General features: G+C 36.0%; 1 protein-coding gene across 2 annotated transcripts in view; it reads left to right on the top strand.

Annotated features, from left to right (window-relative positions):
- The first annotated feature begins 6,847 nt into the window (after positions 1–6,847).
- The window catches only part of mfsd3 (major facilitator superfamily domain containing 3), a 126,376-nt gene continuing 110,642 nt past the window's right edge, over positions 6,848–22,581 (top strand). The window contains exons 1-2 of one of the 2 annotated variants that reach the window (XM_028802352.2): positions 6,848–7,213; positions 12,424–13,159. In XM_028802352.2, the coding sequence (XP_028658185.1) occupies positions 7,193–7,213; positions 12,424–13,159 (757 nt within the window). In that variant the 5' untranslated portion in view covers positions 6,848–7,192. The remainder of the gene's footprint in view (positions 7,214–12,423; positions 13,160–22,581) is intronic. The other variant, XM_028802353.2, reaches the window with a different exon arrangement.

A 22,581-nucleotide genomic window follows, 5' to 3' on the forward strand; every position in this document is an offset into this window, starting at 1 on the left:
CAAGATCATCAAGGGAAAGAAATGTGAAGTCTAAGTATGATCAAGTCAGTTGTTTCATTTAAAATAAATGCATCTGACATGCCACAAATGAGAATGAAAAATGTAAACCCCCCAACTCCACCTTCTATAGGAAACAAAATTCATTAGACATTGGACAATATATTTCAAGACAGCAAACAAAGAATTTTGTGTCATCAATAGTTTCATTGCAGCCTCTTACTAATTAACTAACACTAATGTACTGTATGTATTACTTTAATTTACATTATTAATAAATTAATTTCAAAACATCTACTTCATGTAAAGGTTGTATAATTTAACAGAATTTCCTTACTGGAAAAGGTTAAAGCATAATCATAAAGAAGTAACCAGACATACAGTAAATGACAGTCTTATCTACTTTTGCCTAGTATTTATTGTTTTATGTCATGTCTAGCTGTGTGTGGTGTTTGGTGCAGAAAACTCCCCGGAGACTTCCTAGCAGTTTACTATATTGGTGAACTTGCAGAGGAGTCAACTAAGTAGGCTGTGCAGCTGTGGCACAAATTGAGAGGGAAAGACTAGAACTTGTCTCAGGCAAATGTATGGTACCTTGTTGTGTGAACGTACAATGTGCATGTACCACAAAGCTGAGTTTGTCTGCCTGGGATTGAATGAGAAGTGTGATGCATGAAATGCACCGTCTACATCTTCCGTAGAATTCACACCAGCTCCCATGGCTGTGGTTGAGCATGAGCAGAGCGGACTGCTCAATACACACACACACACACACACACATTCACACACTCACGCCCACATACACACACATCTTTTGTAGTGAGAACTGAGGTGCATGCAAGCAGCGAAAAAATTTAAAAGTGCATGCATGCACCATTTACACACACACACACACATCTTTTGTTTTTATATATGTCTAATATCACATGCTTCTGTGTACAACAAACATAACAGTTTTAATATTAATATGCCTTAGAGGAGTGTATTTTGCCACGCAGCCACCAGCATTTGCTATTTGTTTAAATATTTAACAGTAAAAAAACAACTTACGTTTCATTGCACCCTTTTTTATAATGTATAATGTTTTAAAGGGTATTCATTGCAGTAAATTTAACTTTTAACCTTTGCTTTATATGGGTTCATATAATGAACACCATTCCAAGATGCTTTAGGAATATACCATAGATAATTACACACTTCAATGACTGGAGCTCTAGCAAAGTTAAACAACTCACTTACAGTCACAAACACTAAGTCAGTGGCGGGGATAGAACTGAAACCACTAGGCCACACTCCCTAGCTGCTGGTGGCCTCAGTGTGAACTATCATTATCCAAAAAGGCTATCAGATAGTATATTAGAACAAAAGTCCTAATAACTCAAGCAACCGATATAAAGATAGCATTGCTGATTTCTTAGGTTTTCTTAATCATTTTGTGGTGACAGGCATCTTAATATAATAAATGGCTCTATGGTACAAAGACAATAAAGACAGAAAGCTTTATTTGCTTAATTTAAAACATTGGTGGTTAATACTTTTTAAAATAAATATAAGATTATTTATCTGACCACAGTGCATTTAGTATTTTGTTGACCATTCTTGAAAATCCATTCTACAAAGTCAGCTTGTTTTAATTGTATCTTTTATTTTTGAGATATTTGCATATAGAATTTATTTTTCTGTAATAAAGGCTACATAAACTTGAAAAACAAATTGTAAGATTTCCCTAGACAAATAAGTGCTTTGATGTTAGAGTGAGGAATAGTGTGAATTTCTTTAATAATTCATTGTAAAATGAAAAGATCTTTGTGCTATGCTGCCATCTATTGGTATTTCCAGTAACTTTCAAAAGCTGGTTTATCAGTTTGACTTGCTCTTAAATCTGCAGTGAGCATGCACTCAGTGAAGGGAAGCACTATACAAAAATAAACTGAAATTAACTGACTTATCTACATATACATGTCTCTGTATGCTAAAATTTTGGATTAAGTGACTTCAGAGAATTAAAGGATATACTTTTAAAACAGGCCATCTATCCAACCAAAACGTCTGCAAAATTAAGCCCCTAAAAATGTTTTAATAGAGAATGCTTATTTTTATTTGCATTTATGAACACAATAAAAATATATAATTAGAATGTTTCAAATACATTACACATAAGTACAAGATTAAAAAGAAATGGAATTAAAAATTGACAAATTACACAATTTATTCATGCATACAATCTTGTTCTAAATCAACTTATGAACATTTTCAGTCAGTCTAATATTTTAAACATACAGTATATCTAAAGAAAACAGTACATATTCATTGACTTACATATATAACATCTCTAATGAATTCAAAAAGTGGAGTTTGAGACTCTGGTTGCAACTCAACTGTTTAAACCTAACCAATTAATTTTCATAATTTCTTTATAATTTGAATCTTTACTGTCTCCTAAAAATATATAAATTTCTTCTTTGATTGATACCCAGGCTTCTCATTTCAGGTCATCATTGCACCATCAAATGCTACATCAACAATCAGTTTTCAAATACCAGGTCTGACAAGAATACCCACGTTCACTTTAGCCTCTAACAAACCCAGAAACTTTCAACACAAATACAGGGTGAGTCAAAATTATGTTAACATTTGAATGGCGGAAACAATTTATTCACAAAACATACTTCATATGTGAAAGATGATTTACAAGTATGTCTCAACCTGTTCACCATCATGTTCAACACACAAAATCCAACAAGCAACAGTACCATTTAAAGCCTGGATACACATTTTGTCAGGAAATAGATGATACCACAGTCCGTATTCTGTCCTTCAGGTCATTGATATCACAAACTTTTCTGCTATATATGTGCTCCTTCACCATACCCCATAACCAGAAATCACAGGGTGTCAAATTAGGGCATCATGGCAATGGTCCACCACGACCTATCCATCAACCTGGAAAGGTGTGGTCAAGATAAAAATAATCCATTAGTGATAACATAATTTTGACTCACTCTGTACTGTATATGAAACAGGTTCCATTTTTGATAGGGATTTGACAAATGACCTCATCAAATCAAGCTTAATATGAAGTGGTGGTAGGAGCATTTTACATGGAATCAATAATCCAGGTCTGATGATGTTTTTGACACCAAGATCTAGCTTTTTTCCAGCTGGTCAGTCCCTCTGAACCCAGTGAAAATTCTTGGCTCTGCTATTCCACTCACAGAAAACACATGGGAATTTTGTATGCCCTCACTGCATCTATGACTCATAACTATGTTAATTTCCAGCTATATTCTGACCTTATTATCAAATAAAATAAACAATTTGCTTTAAACACACAATTTAATATTAAAATATTAAATAATACATTCAAACAAATGATCATTTAAAGAAAATATTGATATTTCATTCATTATAGTGTGAAAACAATAAAAAAAAACAACTTTAATTGACAGCTAAAGAAATTGTTCCATGAAAACATGTTAGGGGAAAACTGTTTTCATTTTTTAATTTGGCACCCAAACATATATAATATCACATGAAATAATCAGAACAATTTTTTCAACGCATATTTGTGTTATCCAAACCCACCTATCCTGAACAGGTCTTGGAAATATGGAATATGGAGCTTATTCCAGTAAGACTCAGGCGCAAGGCAGGAACAATCCCTGGACAGGGTGCCAGTCCATCATATGGTGGAAACATTCACATGCATCAGGGGACAATTTAGCTACAAACGCTCACCTAACCTTATGAGCTGTTGGGAGGAAATCCACATGAACACAGGGAGAACATACCAGTTCCATGCAAGGAACACCCAGGATTCAAACCCCAGTCTCCATGTTCAGATTTACTGAACTTAACTATTATGAAACCTACTTAGTCCATATTGGGGTGACAAGAACAGCAGGCAATCTCAGCACTAAGTCTTGCTAAGTGGCTTGCTCAAACATATCTGAGATGCCAAACAAACTTAACCCAGATCTTGAGACAGTGGTAGGAGGCTAAAGTCCTAAGAGTGGACTTATATAAACTCAGACAGAACATACACATAATATCCAGAGGGTAGAGCACCTGGAAATTAGCCATGTTGAAATTTGCTGAAATGTAAAAATGGTCCCAGTCCTTTCACAAAGATACAATAATAATAATATAATAATAAATAGCAGATTTTCATTTCTTGCTCAGCAGATAGTGTACATATTATCAAAAACATTGTTTTTATTGAGAGTTATATTGTACAGAATATTATTTGTGTTAAAAAATTTTCAAAGATGAGCATCTTTAATCAAACTTTTTATTTATGTACATTTAGTTTCATTTTAATATAAATTCTTGTTTAGTTTCGATTCAATTCCATTGCTGAATCATGACCGTACTGTGATATACAGTATATACATCTCCAACAGCATTATCAAGTTTGCTGATGACACAACAGTAATGGATCTCATCAGCATATGATGATGTAATAAAGTACAGAATGGAAATGGAGCAGGTGGAAGACAGTTGCACACTGAAGAGATAAGGGTGGACTTCAGGAAGGCCTACTCCTCACATCAAGAGTTCTGTGATAGAAGAAAGTGAAAGCACCTGGCGGGGACCTGATGTGATCTATTAGTACCTTCTCCTTGACCAAGAAAACACAGCAATAACTCCACTTTCAGTGCCGGCTTAAAAAGGCAAGCCTTCAATGCCATATCTTCACCACATTCTATAGAGGCACCATGGAAAGCATTGTGAACAGTTGCAATACTGGCCTTATGGGAATTTTAATGCATCTGACTGCAACTCCATAGAACAGACGGTGTACAGTACGAGGACCATAATTAGGACCTTTTTCCCTTCCATCACAGACATGTTCACAAAGGGCTGCATCCCTAAGGCCTCAGCGTTATGTAGCACCATTCCACTCCTCCTACAATCTTTTTCTTATTTACATCTGGCAGCTGCGGAGTCTTCAGACCAACACTACCAGAATGAACAACATCTTATTCCCATGGGCAGTCAGGCTCCTGAATATAATGTTAATACCTGTCCCTGCATGTGCACCCTTATCACACGGTCATATCTGATTAGTGTTCTGCATTCTGTATCAAAAGTAATTTGATACCACTGTATAATGTACCAAGGTATGCTTATAGATGGAATGACAATAAAGCCTACTTGACTTGACTTGAGATTTTTTGTTTTAATTGTTTTAAAATACAAGCAAAGATCATTCCATCTATTTCATATTTTGAACTGGATTTTTTCTTTAAAAGGTTGTGCAAAGCTAGCGCTTTCATCAGGGAGTAAGAAAAGGAACCCACCCTGAAAAGGATTCTAGACCTCTGCAAAGTATACCTGTGCACTAAGTAATACTTGGCAAACTATGAACAACTTGCTATCCTAGAATGCACATCTTTGGGGTGTCTCAGGATATCAGCATCATAAGAAAACTGCCTTGGACAAAAATCTTTGAGCAAGAATGGATCACTGCATCACATATAACATTCGGTCAAGCATGCATGTCAAAGGGTTAACTTCTGGGCTCGTCAGAAAAAAGCAATACCACCTTGGGACACCAGGGGGTGCGACCACTGACTTCCTTGTCTTCTTTTCCAGCCAAGGCTCGGGGTAGACACCCAATGACAGCAACTGACCCAGCTCTTTCCGGTCCACAAGCTATAAGAGAAAGGCATCTCATTTAGGAGATGAGCAATTCGCAAAACAGGGCACCAACCCTGGAGCCTATTAACCCCAGCTGCTGGCTGATTGCAATTTCTGTTCAGTTTGCTACAATTGTGCGCTAGTTATCTTGGTTTTAATTTTACTTCAGTAAATGAGGTGGAAAGGTTGGCACCACAATATTTCATCTGGACTCTTGCATTCCTCTTGGTTGACAATAACTCTTAATCTCACTTAATCCAATTCAGGGTAGTAGAGGACTGGAGCCTATTCCTGCAGCATCGGCACAAGGTAGGAAGAGCATTTATCACAGGGCACACTTACATATACTATACAAAACATTTGGACAGTTTAGAATAGACAATTAAACCATATCTTAATATTCATTAAACATATTTAATCATTACAACTGCTGTTACCTGCTGCATCTGACATTTCTACCAGTGTACATTTTTAATTTTCTGTGAAAATAAATAAAATGCTTTGTGAGCCAAAATAGATTAGTATTTCTTAACCTCTATTTTTATATCTTTTATATTTCTGAATACTTACTAAAACAGTTATTTACGATGATTTAAAAGTGCAAATAGAACTAAATCTGGATACTCCATCGCTGGATACTTCATTTCTTACACCTCTTTGCAAATAGCAGCTGGCTGTGAAAACAAAAATGAACAATGTGCATGTAAGACAAAAGGGAGGAAAATAAGATTTAGATACACATTTTCGTGGTTTTGTGTACAATAAAACGCGCTCTATTCCGAGTACAAAGCATCAGTCTCTATTCTGTCAAATAATTAAGATACTGTAACTCGCCAGCCGCCTACCAGAGACGGAGTAACGGCCCAGTTGAAAAGCCAACGGAGGATTTTAGTCAGCTGTAGATGCACTCTTAGGTATTTATACGTTTGCATTGACTCAACAATGATAAATAATTTAATCAAACGACAGCACAAGCTAGGGACCTGGCATTTAACAAAGGAATTGGCTGTAACAAAAACCTCTAGCAATGGAGATTGCCGAGATGTGACGAGCTTCACGCCAGTGGTTTTGTCTCTTCGCCCGTTCGCCGTCTACTAAATTGGACAAAGTAATAACAATTTGGAGCAGCTGGAGGCGCTCTGACGTATTTTAAATAGGTTGTTTCTGGCTCAGGTCGCCTGTCTTGAGTGGAGAAGAAAAGTCATTGATAGTGTGACGAAACTCGGAAGTGCATAGTGGTTGTCACGAAAAGACCGCTCAAGGTTCCCTGTTTTGTGCGCATTCAAAGCCACGTTTCCCGTACTTCTGTCTGCTGTGTTTGGATTGCAAGCACCTGTGAACATGTTCATCGTTCACTACAGACTAGTTAAGCCACATTTATAAAATTATCTGAAGAGAAGAAGACCTCAAAATATGTAACAAATAATGTTATTTGAGGCCATTGAGGAAAGTCAATTAGGTTTGTGTTCAGAACATTTAATTTAAACGAGAAATTGTGAATATACTGAGACACGCACTACAAAAGAGGTGACATTTCCTTGGATAAGCGGGCATGAAAACGGGTTGCTTAAATGTATGTAACTCTTTATTTCTGCCATTCAGTGAAGTTCAGATGTATGTTTTATTAACTATTATTATTTTAATGTATTGAACATATAACGCGTTAAAAGATGATCATTATAAATGCCCATCTACAGCTATAGTAGGGCCATTCTCCTTTATATTTTGAAATAATGAACGGGACAATGAGAAGTCAAGCAAAATTACCCCTTTTATTGGCTAATTAAAAAATTACAATACAAGCTTGCATATTGTAATCTTTTTAGTTAACCAATAAAATGTGTCATTTTGCTTGACTTCTCATCGGATCAATAACGGCTAACACGGTACAACACCCAACTAAAAATGAAGGGGTTAATACTTGAACATAAATTAGAGAAGCTTACAACTTCATACAGTTGACAAGATTTAGCTTCCAAGTACCAAGTGTGGCGTGTATATGTACTAAATTTAGAGTTTAGTTTAGAGTTGTCCAATTAGGTTAATATGTAAATCTTAAAGTAACAGTATAATTCAGTTGTTAACTAAAATTAAGCCACAAATGTATTTTGAAGACCCCTGCATTAGTCTTCCTAAAGATATCTTTCCTGGAATTATGTTAGAATAAAGTAAGGTAGTTATTCTAATATGTATTCTTAGGGACTATTGTAAATGTAATGTTTTGTTCCAGTTAGTTTCATAATTAGTGCTTCATTTCACTAAATCCTTGTTTACTTGGCCAGCTTTTTTCTGTAGTGGGTATGATCCTACAATACATGGATTTTGTTAAGGTTTTTATTTTAGCCTTTGATTTTGCGCAGGTTACTTCTTGTTTTTAACAATTTCTTCTGTGGCATTTCCTCAGTGACATCAAAATTGGTGTAATTAACAAAGAGTACAGCAGATGCACAATCAGTTATGACGAGGAGATATTTACTTTAGCTTCAAATCCACCTGTATGTGCATTAGCAACAAAATCCGCTAGTCCTCTAAGAATAACTCAGTCATGATAATAGAAAAGTACCTAACTCAGTTTTTGAACCCCTGTCTGTCCAGTGAGGTAACCTTCCTGCTTGACTCCCAAAGTTCTTTTTAATACACTCCTTATATCTTCCCTTTTATTATCATTCTTTCAAACCAGTTAAGTGTTTACACACTGTTTTCCTAACTCATTTGCTATAGGGCACAACCTTGTAACTCTCCAGCAGTTCTGCACCTTTGAGCCTCCATTTTGGCTTAAAGGAACAGGTCTTCAAGGCAGCACCCCTGTTATCTAAGAAACAACACAGTACTATAGATTCTTTTCTAGATCTGTGTGCCCTCAAGTGGCCAGAAGGTGTTTCCACTTCTGAATTTCTCTCCTTAATCTCAGTCTTTCTGTAAGGAAAAGGTCAGACATCCCTACCAACAGCTGAATCATCTGCCTCCAAGTGTTCAAAGTGATCATTTCTCTCTCCAACTCTCCATCTCTCACTGGTGCCCCTGCGCTTTGCCTTTCTTTGACACTCAACCTACACACAGCACACATGGTCTCCTAGTGGCTCCTGATTTCCAAACTGGCTAGAGCAGGGCCATTTCTGCTGCCAGGGCATCTACCTTTCAGTCTTTGTATTTCTCTTTCTCTCTCTCCCGGAGGCTGTATTCAGGACTTTGCCCTACTTTGAGCCATCCCAGTGGTACCATTTTGCCTGGTAACATCTTGCCAGTCAAGCATCCCTGACAAAGTACTTTTCAATTCCTATTCACATTTATTCTGTCACTTACAATAAAATTTTGACAGATGTTACAATTAAATATAAATTGTTTATAAAGTAAAATATATCAAACATTTTGAAGCTATGTGAAAAAATTAGATTGTTTCAAAAATTGTTGGATCAGTGGTTTCCAGTCCCTGGGCCTGTCCTGGGGCAGCAGGTTTTTCCTCCAACTAGATTATCCAATAAGTCAGTCATTTTATCAATAATTAATTTCATGGTTTAATTTAACTGGTTTAATTAACTCATGGTTTAATTATCTGGTCTTTTTTGTAACTTATTTTGCATTTAGATAGATAGATAGATAGATAGATAGATAGATAGATAGATAGATAGATAGATAGATAGATAGATAGATAGATAGATAGATAGATAGATAGATAGATACTTATTAATCCCAAGGGGAAACCCACATACTCCAGCAGCAGCATACTAATACAAAAAACAATATTAAATTAAAGATTGATAACAATGCAGTTTAAAGTAAATTTAAATTTAAAGTAGAGCAGTAGTAGGAAATTTACATTCATAAGGAGTTCAGCAATATTTGTTTTTCTGCCAAAAATATGAATTCTTAACTCTTGTTGTTTTCTTATTAATTCACCTTTTTTGTAGAATTTGCTTTGTTAATTGTGTCCTAAAAGGGACAATTAACTATGACGAACCAGTGGAGTAGATACTGTGGTAAGTTACACTGAATGATAAAAGGCTTGTAGCTATATCAGTGTCAGACCAACTAGCCAGGGGTCAGATTTATAAAACTTGTGTACTTACAAAATGAGGTTTCAAATATGCATTCGCAGCTTTCCATGCAAACATCAAGATTTATAGAAGAAAACTTGATGGGAGAACTTGTGTATGTTTATGGTAACTCTGACCCAGCTATATGCAACATTTCAGAGAAACTGATAAACGACAACACCATTGATTAAGTAGGGAAATGCAGCCAAACCAGATAAATGATGACTCTCATTTTAGTATTTCATATCACCAAGCCATTATTAGAATATGTGATGAGGCGTCAAAATATCAGACCTCAAACTTGATAAACATGATGTGCAGACTGTGTTTTAGTTCTTTTTTAATATGGTCAATGCTGTGTGTTTGCACTAAAGAACGTTTTTGTTTTTTTGTCAGTTTATATAGGTCACCTGTTGTAATTTCTCTGGGAACTGGTCAAGAATAGCTCAACCAAGTTTCATTCCGTCATGCCCATTGTGCTAAAAGCCATTAACCAACCGGCAAAGCAATACATCCAGTTTTTGTATAATGTGGGTACTGTATAATGTACTGTACATACATAAAACATAACATATTTTTGCAGTATCTGGTTCTCCTAACATAATCAGAGCACTTTACTGCATTCATATTGCATTAACAATGAAGCTGCTTACGTTAACAATAAGCAGTTATTTTCCATTAACGTGCAAGCCATCTGTGATGCCAAGATGAGGCCTGGTGGCCTGGGTCAACCTGTGATTCATTTACTTTGAATTGAAGTAGCTTTGAAAGGATGTGATGGTAGATGGTGCACATGGTGGATAGCTTGTTGGCAAGGCAACTGGCTGAACCCCCAGTTTTTCAAATGGCCTGTACTATTCATAGAAACAGCAATCGTATCATTACATGTGGTTTTAAAAGTGCCCACCCTCTCAAATACTATCACCTTTCCCTGTCAGCCAGAACAGAGAAGAGTGGCTCTATGATGGCTTTAATGAGCTTGCAAGATGAGCTGCAGAATGTAGCCAGATACTCTTGAATGCAATTGCTAGGGTCTTGATGCGACAGGAGGAAGAGTGCTCTGCCAGCCAATAAAGATCTCCACCATAGTTATTGCATTTGTATGAGATTGATTAGCATAGTCCATGGATGGTTGTTTCAGGGCAGCAACCAGGCAGAGTCTGAGGTGTGTTTGCGTATGCACATTTACAAGGTGATTGTGATTTATAAAGATTAATAGCATGGAAATGTACGTACTCCAGGTTTTATAAATCAATTTTTTTTGGTGTATGCATTTTCCTGTTTTTTGATGTTTGAATGCAACTTTTTATACATGAGAGCCATGGTCACTAGTAAATAATGGTATTAATAACAAGAGCACACAGAAAAGCCGACGTAAAGTCATGATGATAACAATCTTAAATAGCAAGATAGAAAAACTCTACGTTTTCTTCATGTAACACATATTCCAAAAAAGGTAAAAAGCTTTGTTTTGAAATTTCTTTTTTCAAGCCTTTTATCATTGTATCATTTGTCCTGGTTTTTACCTTGTTCATTTTTGTTATTATTAAGATATGATTAAGGGAGAAAACTCCACAATAAAATGGAAGAGTAATAGGAAAATGACAAATGAGGGTCAAGGGATTAAAACTATGTAAAACATATGAGTATTTTGTAAATTTTTTGTAAATGTAAATCTTACACTAGTTATCTTTTATAAGAGAAGAAGAAATCATACCATTAATGATGTATTAAGATCAATTAGAGGAAAAACTCGTTGATTGTGAAATTGAAACAAAAACCTGCTGCCATAGATGTCCTTCAGGATTGGTATTAAAAATCACTGTTTTAGACAACTATCATGTGAAAAATATATTATCAGAACTTCAATTAACAATAAAAGTGACAAATATAAAACTCATATAACTTAATTTATTAAGTAAAATACTTAACAGAAACTCAGTTAAACATGTTGCAGAAGTAAGTGAGCTTTATAATTCTGTAAACAGAGGCATATTCTTTAATAACTGTAACAGCAATTAAATATCTCCTATATACTGTACACTAAGTGGTCTCTCACATTAGTTTTTGCCCATTCTTTCTTAGCAAAATGCTCTAAGCGCTCCAGTGTTTTGACTGAATTGGATGAATATCCCTCATCAGGTCTTTCCAAAAGATTTGTGTTAGGCTGAAACCTGATTGTTTAATAGCTTGCAGTACTACACTTTTCCTGAAATTATCTCACATCTACTTAAGCTATGGGATCGCATATTAATATCACATTAGCCTGTATAGATAGGCCAAACAAATTTGAATTTTTACTACTTGATTCTTTTGTTCTACATACTGGCTTTTGTATTGGTACACAGTTTTTGTTTTAGAAAACTAAGGTTGAGTTTTCATTAAGCAAAATATTAACAGTAAAAATGTATTGTAGAAGCTCACAAAATTTAAACCACAGTTTTTGAAGTTAATTTAATGATAAATTAAGCACTTTCTTGCATAAATGCAGTCTTTTTAAAGCATGTATTTCTGTCAAAAAATTCAACTTTATAAAATAAAATAAGATGTTAATATTTTAGTTTACTTTTGGTAAAATGTAAGTTATTTACCTTTTTAATTAGAAATAAAATCAATCTTGCGTGCTACACTGTTCAGCAATGTAGTATTTGTAGTTTTATACTTTCATTAAAAATCTAATTTTATTTAATAAAACACGAATATATAATGTTTGTACTGTATTTGTAATTATCATTTTTCTCTTTTATAGGTTAATTTTATAAAAACAATTCCAGGTTTTGTTCTCACTGCAATACATCGCACAATGAATGGAAAGCTGCTGTTACTGGGTCTGCTTTATTGTGTTCAGGGAATACCATATGGAATACAGTCATCTCTGTTGCCAATTTACTTCAGAACTTCTGGGCTATCCTTCACCAAAATAAGCCTGACCAAAATTCTGTATTTTCCATGGATCCTCAAAGTAATCTGGGCTCCACTTGTTGACCAGTTTTCTACCAAGAGACAATGGCTTCTGCTTACCATGTGTGGAATGGCACTAAGTTGCTTAATCACTGGCACACTCTCTCCAGAGTATAACTTTTCAGCTTTAGCAGTATCTCTGTTGCTAATGAACCTTATGGCTTCAGTTCAAGATATTGCAGTCGATGGTGTAGCAGTCCAGATACTACAGAATGATGAAGTTGGCTATGGAAACACAGTACAGGTGGTAGGGTACAAACTTGGGTCAGTCTTTGCTGGAGGCGGCTTACTGACAATTATGAATTTGGTAGGATGGGGTCTAATGTTTGCTCTACTCAGTATAGTGTATGTGATTGTTATACTATATACTGCTGTAGCTTCTGAGTTGAAAACTCTGTCTAAAATTCAGAGTAATCACCAAAAGTCTATGAAGCACTGTTTAAATCCCTGGAGAATACTGCAAGAAATCCTCAGAGTGCCAGACACGTTTTGGACCATAGGTTTTGTTCTTGTCTACAAACTTGGTAAGTGTATTTCTAGAGGTAAAGTAACTTATTTATATTTACACATGCACATAGAAGCACATATTGAAAATGTAATTGACTCTTAAGTTAATCAAAATAGTGAATTTTCTGCAACATTTATAATAATGTGAGTAGAAGGTACAAGGCATGAATTAATGATGAGTGGGATGGCAATCAGCTACCGAGAATGCTCACACAAAGTTAATGAACTCAACAGCATTGTGTTTGAGAGAGAGCCTACACGACAATACATGGGACTACATTCAAAGCCCATAAAATTCCCCACAGAGCTGTGATCACCTGCTTCAGTTATTAGACCTAAACAGGACAGAGTAACTTTTTGATCAGACTCAAATGCTTTGTAGTTAATGCAGACTTAACAAGTTCATGGGTCACCAGGAAATCTAACCTGAAATTAAAGGCCAGATACATTTTGTCAACTGCTAAACATTTTTTACTGGAATATTAAGGGTTTAAATCATGAACTGAAAAAGTAAGGTTCAATGTTAAATTTAGGACTGTAGCATTATTAAAGTTTAATACCAGGAGCAACCCTGTTCAGGACTATGTGTGTTAGAAAGTGGCTGACATATAATTTTACTTAGTTTATGCTTTTTTGTATCAAGGGTTCCACTTTTGTGGTTTCTTTTTTATTTTAATTCGTTTTGAAAAAGTTTATTTTGGTTCACATCTTCTTCTTATTGTTATGCAATGCTCTGAGTCATGTCACATGACTAATTCTGTTGCATTTCTGAAGTTTACAGAACTGACCATTGAAATATGCGACACTCACAACAATCACTATCCCTAAGTGGATATATATCTCTGAAAGAATTTTACCAATAATTAGTTTATTTTCAAGTAGGCCCTTCCCTCAGCTTTTTGAACTTCCTTATGATCTTCGACTTTTGATTTTTGCATAGCTCTTTGGTTTTGGTCAGTTCCTTTTTTATCTGTACACAATGGTGCACATTTGTATCTTCTGGTCATTTTCTTTTCTTTTTTGATCACATTAATTTCCACAGACTTAGTGTCTCTTAACATACCAAGGGATTATTGATGACCAGGGGCCTCATGTATAACGCCGTGCGTAGAACTCACACTATAACATGGTGTAAGCACAAAAGTGGGAATGTGCATACGCACAGAAAAATCCAGATGCAGGAATATGTGTGTACGCAAACTTTCACGTTCTTCCATTACATAAATCACGATCAGCGTGAAAAGTAACACACGTGCACGCGCCTTCTGTCCCGCCCCAACTCCTCCCAGAATTATGCCTCTTTGAATATGCAAATCAATACAAATAGCTTTCTGTGAAAAGACAATGGGAAAAGCACGGGGGAAAATATAAGAATTTCAGCGAATACCAAGTGGAGGCAAAGGAAAAACGTACTATTTGTTGGTTTAAACAGTGGTATAATCAACAAAAGAAAGTTGATCGAGTGACATAGTGTCGGAGAAACTCGAAAGCTCAAGTTCACAAAGTCGCACAGTGCCCGAAATAAAAAAACAAGTTGTCACATATCAAAGTCGGTGTGAAAAGGCGACTCGCAGCGGACCGTCTGAGTGTCATATGAAAGCTTATTAGGGTACAGAGAAAAAAAAATAGGCACACAGTGGGAAAAAAGCACGAAATGTCAACTTTAATCTCGAAATTTCCACTTTAATCACGTAGTTTATTTTGACATTAAAGTAGAACATCATAAACTTCATCTTAAAATCGTTTTATTTTACTAGTTTCTCAAGTAGCACGTTAAATGCTTTGTTCTGTGTTTGATCTTCTATGTGCTCTATGTGTGTGAATCACTACGTGCTTCCGTTCTTTCTCTTTCTCCGACAGGACACAGAATCCATTACATTCGTGATATTACAGCTCTCTGAATAATTAAAATACTGAGATGTATACGTGATATCTTTTTCATGATGACAGGAATGAAAGCATGCTATTAAACATGGGAACACGGTGGCGCAGTGATTGTTCATATCTCACGCAAGAGGCTTGCTGCGCCATGTGCGACCTTCAATTAAATAATTTATTACAGAAGTACTGTCTCTTTCAAACGTACTACCCTCCAATTCCTGTCCTTACTTTTCTTTCTCCAAATACCCAATCGCCACACAATCAGCTCTGTAATAGACGTTAAGCCATCTGTAAGCTTAGAACGCCGATTCTTCAAAACGTTTAAGGAATATAGAAATATCTTCGTAGTACATGTTTAATTATTCTATCCGTCTATCCTTCCAGTGTTGCGTCAGCACCAGCAATAATACAGCGCAAGGCAGGCACTATCCGTGAACTAGCTAGTGCTGCAACACTGTGTCCTCACATGTTTAATTATTAACAATACAGATTATTTAAATGAAGTTAAAGTTTTTATCTGTATACTATAAGCAACATATTTTGCTGCATTTCATCTTAAAAATGATATCGTCATCATACGCACTTTATAAAGTGGCGCAGGATGTGCAATATTATAACTGTAGTGCAAGTTTACAGTGGGGTACTTGTACTTATAAATACAAACAGTTCTACAAGGAGCACTTGATGGACTGATTGAGTGAGTCTATAGTTCTTGGGATGAAACTGTTTCTGAAATGCGAGGTCTGTACAGGAAAGCTTTGACGCGTTGTGGCTGAGGTAGTGTGTGCTTGAAACTGTATACCGATAATTCTCTTTCCGATCAGCTGCTGCTGTAATTCCCCACTCAGATACAGTGATATAAATACTCCGAGTGGTGCAGTGAGAGTAATATGGAAAAAGATGATCCGCTGTGGCAACCCTTAACGGGAGCAGCTGAAAGAAGTGAGTGTAACAATGCTAAAGCAATTATGGTATTTGGAATACTATGGCTATTCCCTGGACCATTATGTTGCTACAGGCTAATTACAATCAGATGCATTACACTAATAAACAATATGCAGTTAATTTCAGTGTATTTATAAAGCCGCGTCAGTAATGTGGGTCTAAGAAAGAAAGGGTGACCACACAGGAACAGTAGCACTGCTTTGACGCTGGGTGCCGCCAGTCTGCAAAACCGAGCGGAGAAATTGCATACGCCAGGGTATGAGGTACCGTGGAAATGTGCGTGGCTTTACGCCAAGTTTAGGTTTTATACATCGCGATTTGAGCGTGGAAACGTTCGTACGCAACATTTCTGTGCATACGCACTGTTTATACATGAGGCCCCTGGAGATGATAAACATTGTTGCAGAGGTAAATCACTTTTGTGAAGAGCAAATAATTTAATTAGCAGCTACAGTGCCACATGTTTTGAACAAGGTTACCACATTAAAACAAACCAGTAAAAAAATTGCTTGGGGGTCTAGTGGTGCAGAACTAAAATTCCACATCCTGAACATTTTTTGGATGATCCTAAAAAGTTTTGCAGGTTCATAAATTAATGCAAACTCATTTTTGGCAAACAACCTCATACTTACACTAATGACAGGTCAGCAATTGTGTTTATAATCTTCCTGTTAACTTATAAGCCTCATGAGTGGAACGCGAATGAGCATCCTAATAATGATTTTACTAATTAAATATATTCAGAAATTGACTTCTTTCTTGAAACCAGTTTAATTCTGAAGATTTCTGCTATAGACCTCAAGGGAATGTATTTGAGAGGTTTAATAATATCCTATTCTTCACATAAGGTGAAAGTATAAACCAGAAAAGTTAACGGAATTAATAAATGTAATACATAACCTTTTGGGGAATTACACCAGAACTCCTTGCTTTGATCACTACAAAAAAGACTAGCTTTCCAAATAGAGTTTGGCCTCTTGACTACTAGAGAAATCGAGCAACCATTACTTAAATCAACACATCTTGGCTATCATCAAGGAGGTTCACCTACATTGTATGCCTTTACTTCTTCAAATGCCTGTGGAAAAGTCAGATGTCTCCACCTATGCTCACTAACAGTTATAAGTGCATAGGTGAGCCTGTTCTCACACTCTGCAATACATTCTGGTAAGAAATATGTCAACTCAGGTTTGCAGAGCACTACGGGAGGTGGTGAAGTTATTTCAGAATAGTATGGTTACACGTTACCCTTCTGTTCAGTGTGATTTGCGTTTACACTACTAGATTTGTGGACAGTATTTATGGAAGGTTCATTGCCACTCATACTGACAACTGAATAGGCGATTTTGTACATACCACATGATATGGCATTGTATTTATTGTCTTTTGATGTTTTACTACTTTCACTAGTCTGTTATTGACATAAAAATAAGAATTTAATTGTACTATGAACAAATGGTAATGAATGTGAACTTTTACTATAAACATGCAGAAAAATACACTTAAGATATGGTTAGCATTTGAAATGCATATGAAAAAAGGCAGTAATATTATCACAGAAATCAATATTTGCCTAAGCTGACAATTAACAGAGAGATTAATTACATATTCATTGAATATTATAAGATATTAAATAGATCTGAATGTCACTAAGGAAAATTATACATGCCTCAACTTCAACCTGAAGAAAAATAAAAACCCTTGAAGCTGTGAATTTTATAGAGCAATTTGCCCGTTAAGCAAGAGATTTTCAAGTTTAGTCCTGGGGCCCCCCATAACATCAGGTTTCTGTCCAAACCAATTTCTTTTTTTAATTGAACTACTTCATTAATTAAGCAAGCTGTTGTTTCTCAGCTTGTATGATTGACATGTTTTTATTTATTAATCAAGAAACTTTAGAAATAGTTAAATGATAAATGCTTACTGGAAGAAGCAAGCAATTATTTATGTTAGAAGGGGATTAATTCATATTTTTATTTTACAGGTTTAATATACTGTGTATATATATATATATATATATATATATATATATATATATATATATAACACTGAAGTGGCTGCTGCACTTTTACATTAAGTGTAACTTGCACCTTTGTCCTCTCGGCTCATCAGTAATTATCAGTATGTGCTTACAAGAGTAAACTTAATATGTAAAAATGATTATGGGAAAAATGACAGAAGAGTTGAGCATTTAAATATATGGCAAACAAACTCTTAATATAAATGTAAATCACACACTACCACACTTTTCCAACTGCAAAATAAGAAACGCAAGGTCTGCTTGTTAAACAGTGAGATTAATCAAAAGTAAAAATAACTCACTGATTGTGAAATTGGTTGGTACAGAAACCTGCAGCCACAGACAGGCCTCAAGGACTGAACTTGAAAACCCCATCTTTAAACAATATTTAGGTACTGACCAAGTTACATAAAAATAGCTCATAAAGTGCTGTCATATTATTTGACAGGATCAACCCTGGTTTGTTAAAGGTAGATCATCCAGTCTATAATGTGTTTTTTTTTGGCATCTGACTCTCCCGAGATCTGTCTGTGTCTAGATATGAAGAAGACAAGCAATAATGCCCAGTATTACAGATTATTTTTTACTATAGCAGTTGTGCCACTTGCATTTACTTCAATAATCAACCAGTGATTTATGAAAATGTAAAGATACAACTTAATATATATTAATAATTTCTGTATCAGATGAATAATTCATCATGTTTAAGATATAACTAGTAGAATCAATTTGATTAAAAGGTATATTTGCCTAAATTCTTATGCCTTTTCTAGTAGACTCTGTTTCAATGAAACCTTTTAAAAAACTGGACAAAGTTAAAGCCTTGTTCATATGGGATTTAAAAAGCCCAGTTTAGGAAGAAATATTTGTATAGTAATCTGTACAAGAGGAAGCCATAATCCTATTAAAATACTCAGTTTTATTACTATGCATAGAATAGCCATACTTTGAAATTTTGAAATTAATCCGACAATACTGAACCCATACTGGTGTAGTAGAACTGAAGTGATGATATTTTTGCTACCAATACTAGCTCAAATAAAGATTCTTTGATTTTTGACAACTGATATTATTGGCCAATCCCCCTTAGCTTGAAAAAAAAAATCAATTAAATGCTTTCTATGTTACTACAATTATGCATATAAATTTAGATTTAAAAATTTAAGATCTAAAATTAGATCATTTTAAACTTTACAAAAATGTGTAAGTCAACTATTATTCAGAAAAAAATCATAAAAATAACACCTGTATGTGTAAATAACAATATAATTCTTAAACTACGATTATATCTGTATAAATAAATAATACTATACTTTAAATTGTAAAACAAAATTATATTCTTAAATTCTGTGCTGTTTACAAAACAATAAAATATTGTAAAGAGGGACTAATATTTAGATTACAGCAACTACAGGGGGATAACACTGCTGTCAGTGCCAGATAAGATCCTTGCTAGGGTCATCCTCAATAGGATCCATGATCACTTGCTCACCTACCAGCGTCTGGAACAGTCTAGTTTTACGCCTAAGAAGTCTACCATCGACCGCATCCTGGCACTGAGGGTTCTCCTGGAGCACAAACGCAAATATTGGCGGAGTTTCTTTGCAGCCTTTGTCGATTTTCGTAAAGCGTTCAACTTGGTTGATCGAGCTGCTCTGTGGGACATCCTGAGGCTTTGCGGGATCCCCTCGAGGTTGCTGGATATCATGAGCGGCCTGTACACTGGTACTGTGAGTGCTGTGCAGAGTGGAGACAGAACCTCTTTTTTTTTCCAGTTGATTCTGGGGTTCATCAGAGGTGTGTTCTTGCTCCTACTCTGTTCAATGCTTGTATGGACTGGATGTTGGGCAAGGTTGTGGGGTCCAGCGGCTGTGGGGCATCTGTTGTTGAAGAAAGATTCACGGATCTTGACTTTGCTGACGATGTTGTGATCTTTGCGGAATCAATGGAGGCTCTGATTGGGACGCTCGAGAGACTGAGCAAGGAGTCTGAGTGTTTGGGCTTGCGAGTGTCCTATATAAAAACCAAGATCCAGCCCTTTAATGAGCTCTTGGGCACAGCCATCAGCAGTGTGTCTGTTTGCGGATAGAGTGTCGACCTTGTCAAGAGGTTTATTTACCTTTGCAGTGACATTCATGTTTCTGGTGACTCTTCCTATGAAGTCAGTAGACGGATTGGGAGAGCATGGGGAGTCATGAGGTCACTGGAAAGGGGTGTGTGGCGCTCCCGATATCTATGCAAAAGGACGAAGGTCCAAGTCATTAGAGTCCTGGTGCTTCCTGTCTTGCTATGTGGTTGCGAGACATGGACGCTATCCGGTGACCTGAGACGAAGACTGGACTCCTTTGGTACTGTGTCTCTCCGGAAAATCCTTCGGTACCGTTGGTTTGACTTTGTGTCGAATGAGTGGTTGCTTATGGAGTCCTGAATGAGGCACATTATCTGCATTGTGAGGGAGCATCAGTTACGGCACTACGGCCATGTGGCACGTTTCCCCGAGGGTGATCCAGCTTGTAGGATCCTCATTGTTGGGAGCCCGAGTGGCTGGACCAAGCCAAGGGGTCGCCCACGTATCACCTGGCTGCAGCAGATAGAGGGTCATTTCCGGAGGGTGGGACTGGACCGCGTGTCTGCCTGGGGGGTTGCCAACCCGAATCCCGAGTTGTTCCGTTGTGTGTTGGGTGCGGCAACACACTGTATCAGTGCATGCTCCCCAACTTGACTTGACTTGAGTTGGACTAATATGAGAAACATGGTCAAACTAATACTCATAGTAAAGGGAGGTTATAATGCAGAGGACCTACTGTAGCTTCTCTGCATTTATTCTATGGATAGAGTTCCTCTTGTTTTCATAAATGTTGCCAATAACTTTGAACACTTTATCACTGGCCACTGATAATGGTGGGCAAGCTAAATATCGCTTCGCCTGAACAAAAAAGTACTTAAAGTGGATTCATTTGAGGCTCCAGCAGTCAAAGGGGTCATTAATTATTTTGTATTAGAGGTTTCTTGCTGTTCGTGCTATAGTTCTTTCATAATTCCTTCAGGTTAATTTTGGCTTTGTGTTACTCCATACACACTGTGCTGCAACAATTCTGTATTTTACATGTGTTTTGAACATTACTTCAACCATTAGTGTTTTTATGATTTTTAGTTTGTATTGTCATTTGTAAAATTGACACATTTTTCTACCACACAGCTCTGCATTTTAGTTAAAGAATATACTAAAGACAGATTTCAAGCTCTTCTCTAGCACCCTAGAAGTATTGTTTTGCGCCTAATCCAGGGATGGGCAATGTTGGTCCTGGAGGGCTGCAGTGGCTGCAGGATCCACTAATTACTTAATTAGAAACCAATCCTTGCCAATCTCAGACCTTATTTAATTTTATGACTTCTTAGCCTACAATGTTAAGTTCTTATATCGTAGATTTTTTTCTTTTCCAAGGATATCATCCAAATGATTTGAATCCTAAAAGTGATGATTTTCAGTATGTCACATTTTTCTCTTGAGTGTTTTATTAAACCAAATACTGCATGATGGATCTATGCAGGTGTAAACAGAAACACGTTAGATATACAACTGCTGGCTCCTATTGTCATTTGCATCTAATTGCTAATAAGGAGTCATTAAAAACAGACTGAATTAGGCAATTAACAGTGGAGAACATTGACAAGTGAGACCACTAAAATGAAGCATCAAAATGTCACTTCAACAATAAGTGCTTGCTTCATTAGGAATATTTGACTTCTCATTAAGAAAATGGGTTGGAACAAAAACCTGCAGCCACTGTAGTCTTCAAGGACTGACATTGCCCATGCCTGCCCTTTTCCATCCTTTCTTGTTTAACATAAGGGGAAATAACTGCCATTTTTTTTTCATTTTCCTTTTATGGCTTTAAAAATCACCATTTTAAAGCACATTTTCAGGAAAGCATATTTACCGACCTTAACCAGCTGCTGACAATTCCTAAAACAAAGGTGTAAAGGTGTAATTTTCCCTAACTCTGTAAAGGTTTAGTTTAATCCTATATGTTATTCATTGAACCAAGATTATTATAGTTAACGAAAACTAAAATCAAAACTGAAACTATTATTAAAAAAACTTTTTCGTCAAATGAAATAAATAACAAAAGCAAAATGAAAAACTAAAACTAAACGAAACTATTAAAGTAGCTGGAAAGACTAATTGAAATAAAATAATAATTTACTAAAAATAATTTTAGTTTTCGTTTTTGAATGAATATTCTTACTGTTAGTTTTTCACCCTTATAACTTTTAATTCTAAAACTGAAAATCATCCACCACAAGCCGCCTGCATATATTCATCTAGAGAATGGCGGCTGGTGACAGAGGGCTGGTGTTCACACAGCATTTGCAGTGACAGAGCGAGCTGAATACACGTGTAAAGCCTGTGGAATAGAAAGCGATTTATGTGCCGATTTTCTTTGCACTTGTTGTATTTCAAAATGTAATTCAAACACCTGAAATCAGAGTGTGCTGGTCAACAAAAACTTTACCATATGGACAGAAAAATCACAAGTGAGTAATGTTTCAGTATATTTCTTAGGTGCCTACTTTTTGTTGACAGTAATT

This window comes from Erpetoichthys calabaricus, chromosome 5 (assembly GCF_900747795.2).
Source record: "Erpetoichthys calabaricus chromosome 5, fErpCal1.3, whole genome shotgun sequence".
Classification (NCBI taxonomy): Eukaryota; Metazoa; Chordata; class Cladistia; order Polypteriformes; family Polypteridae; genus Erpetoichthys; species Erpetoichthys calabaricus.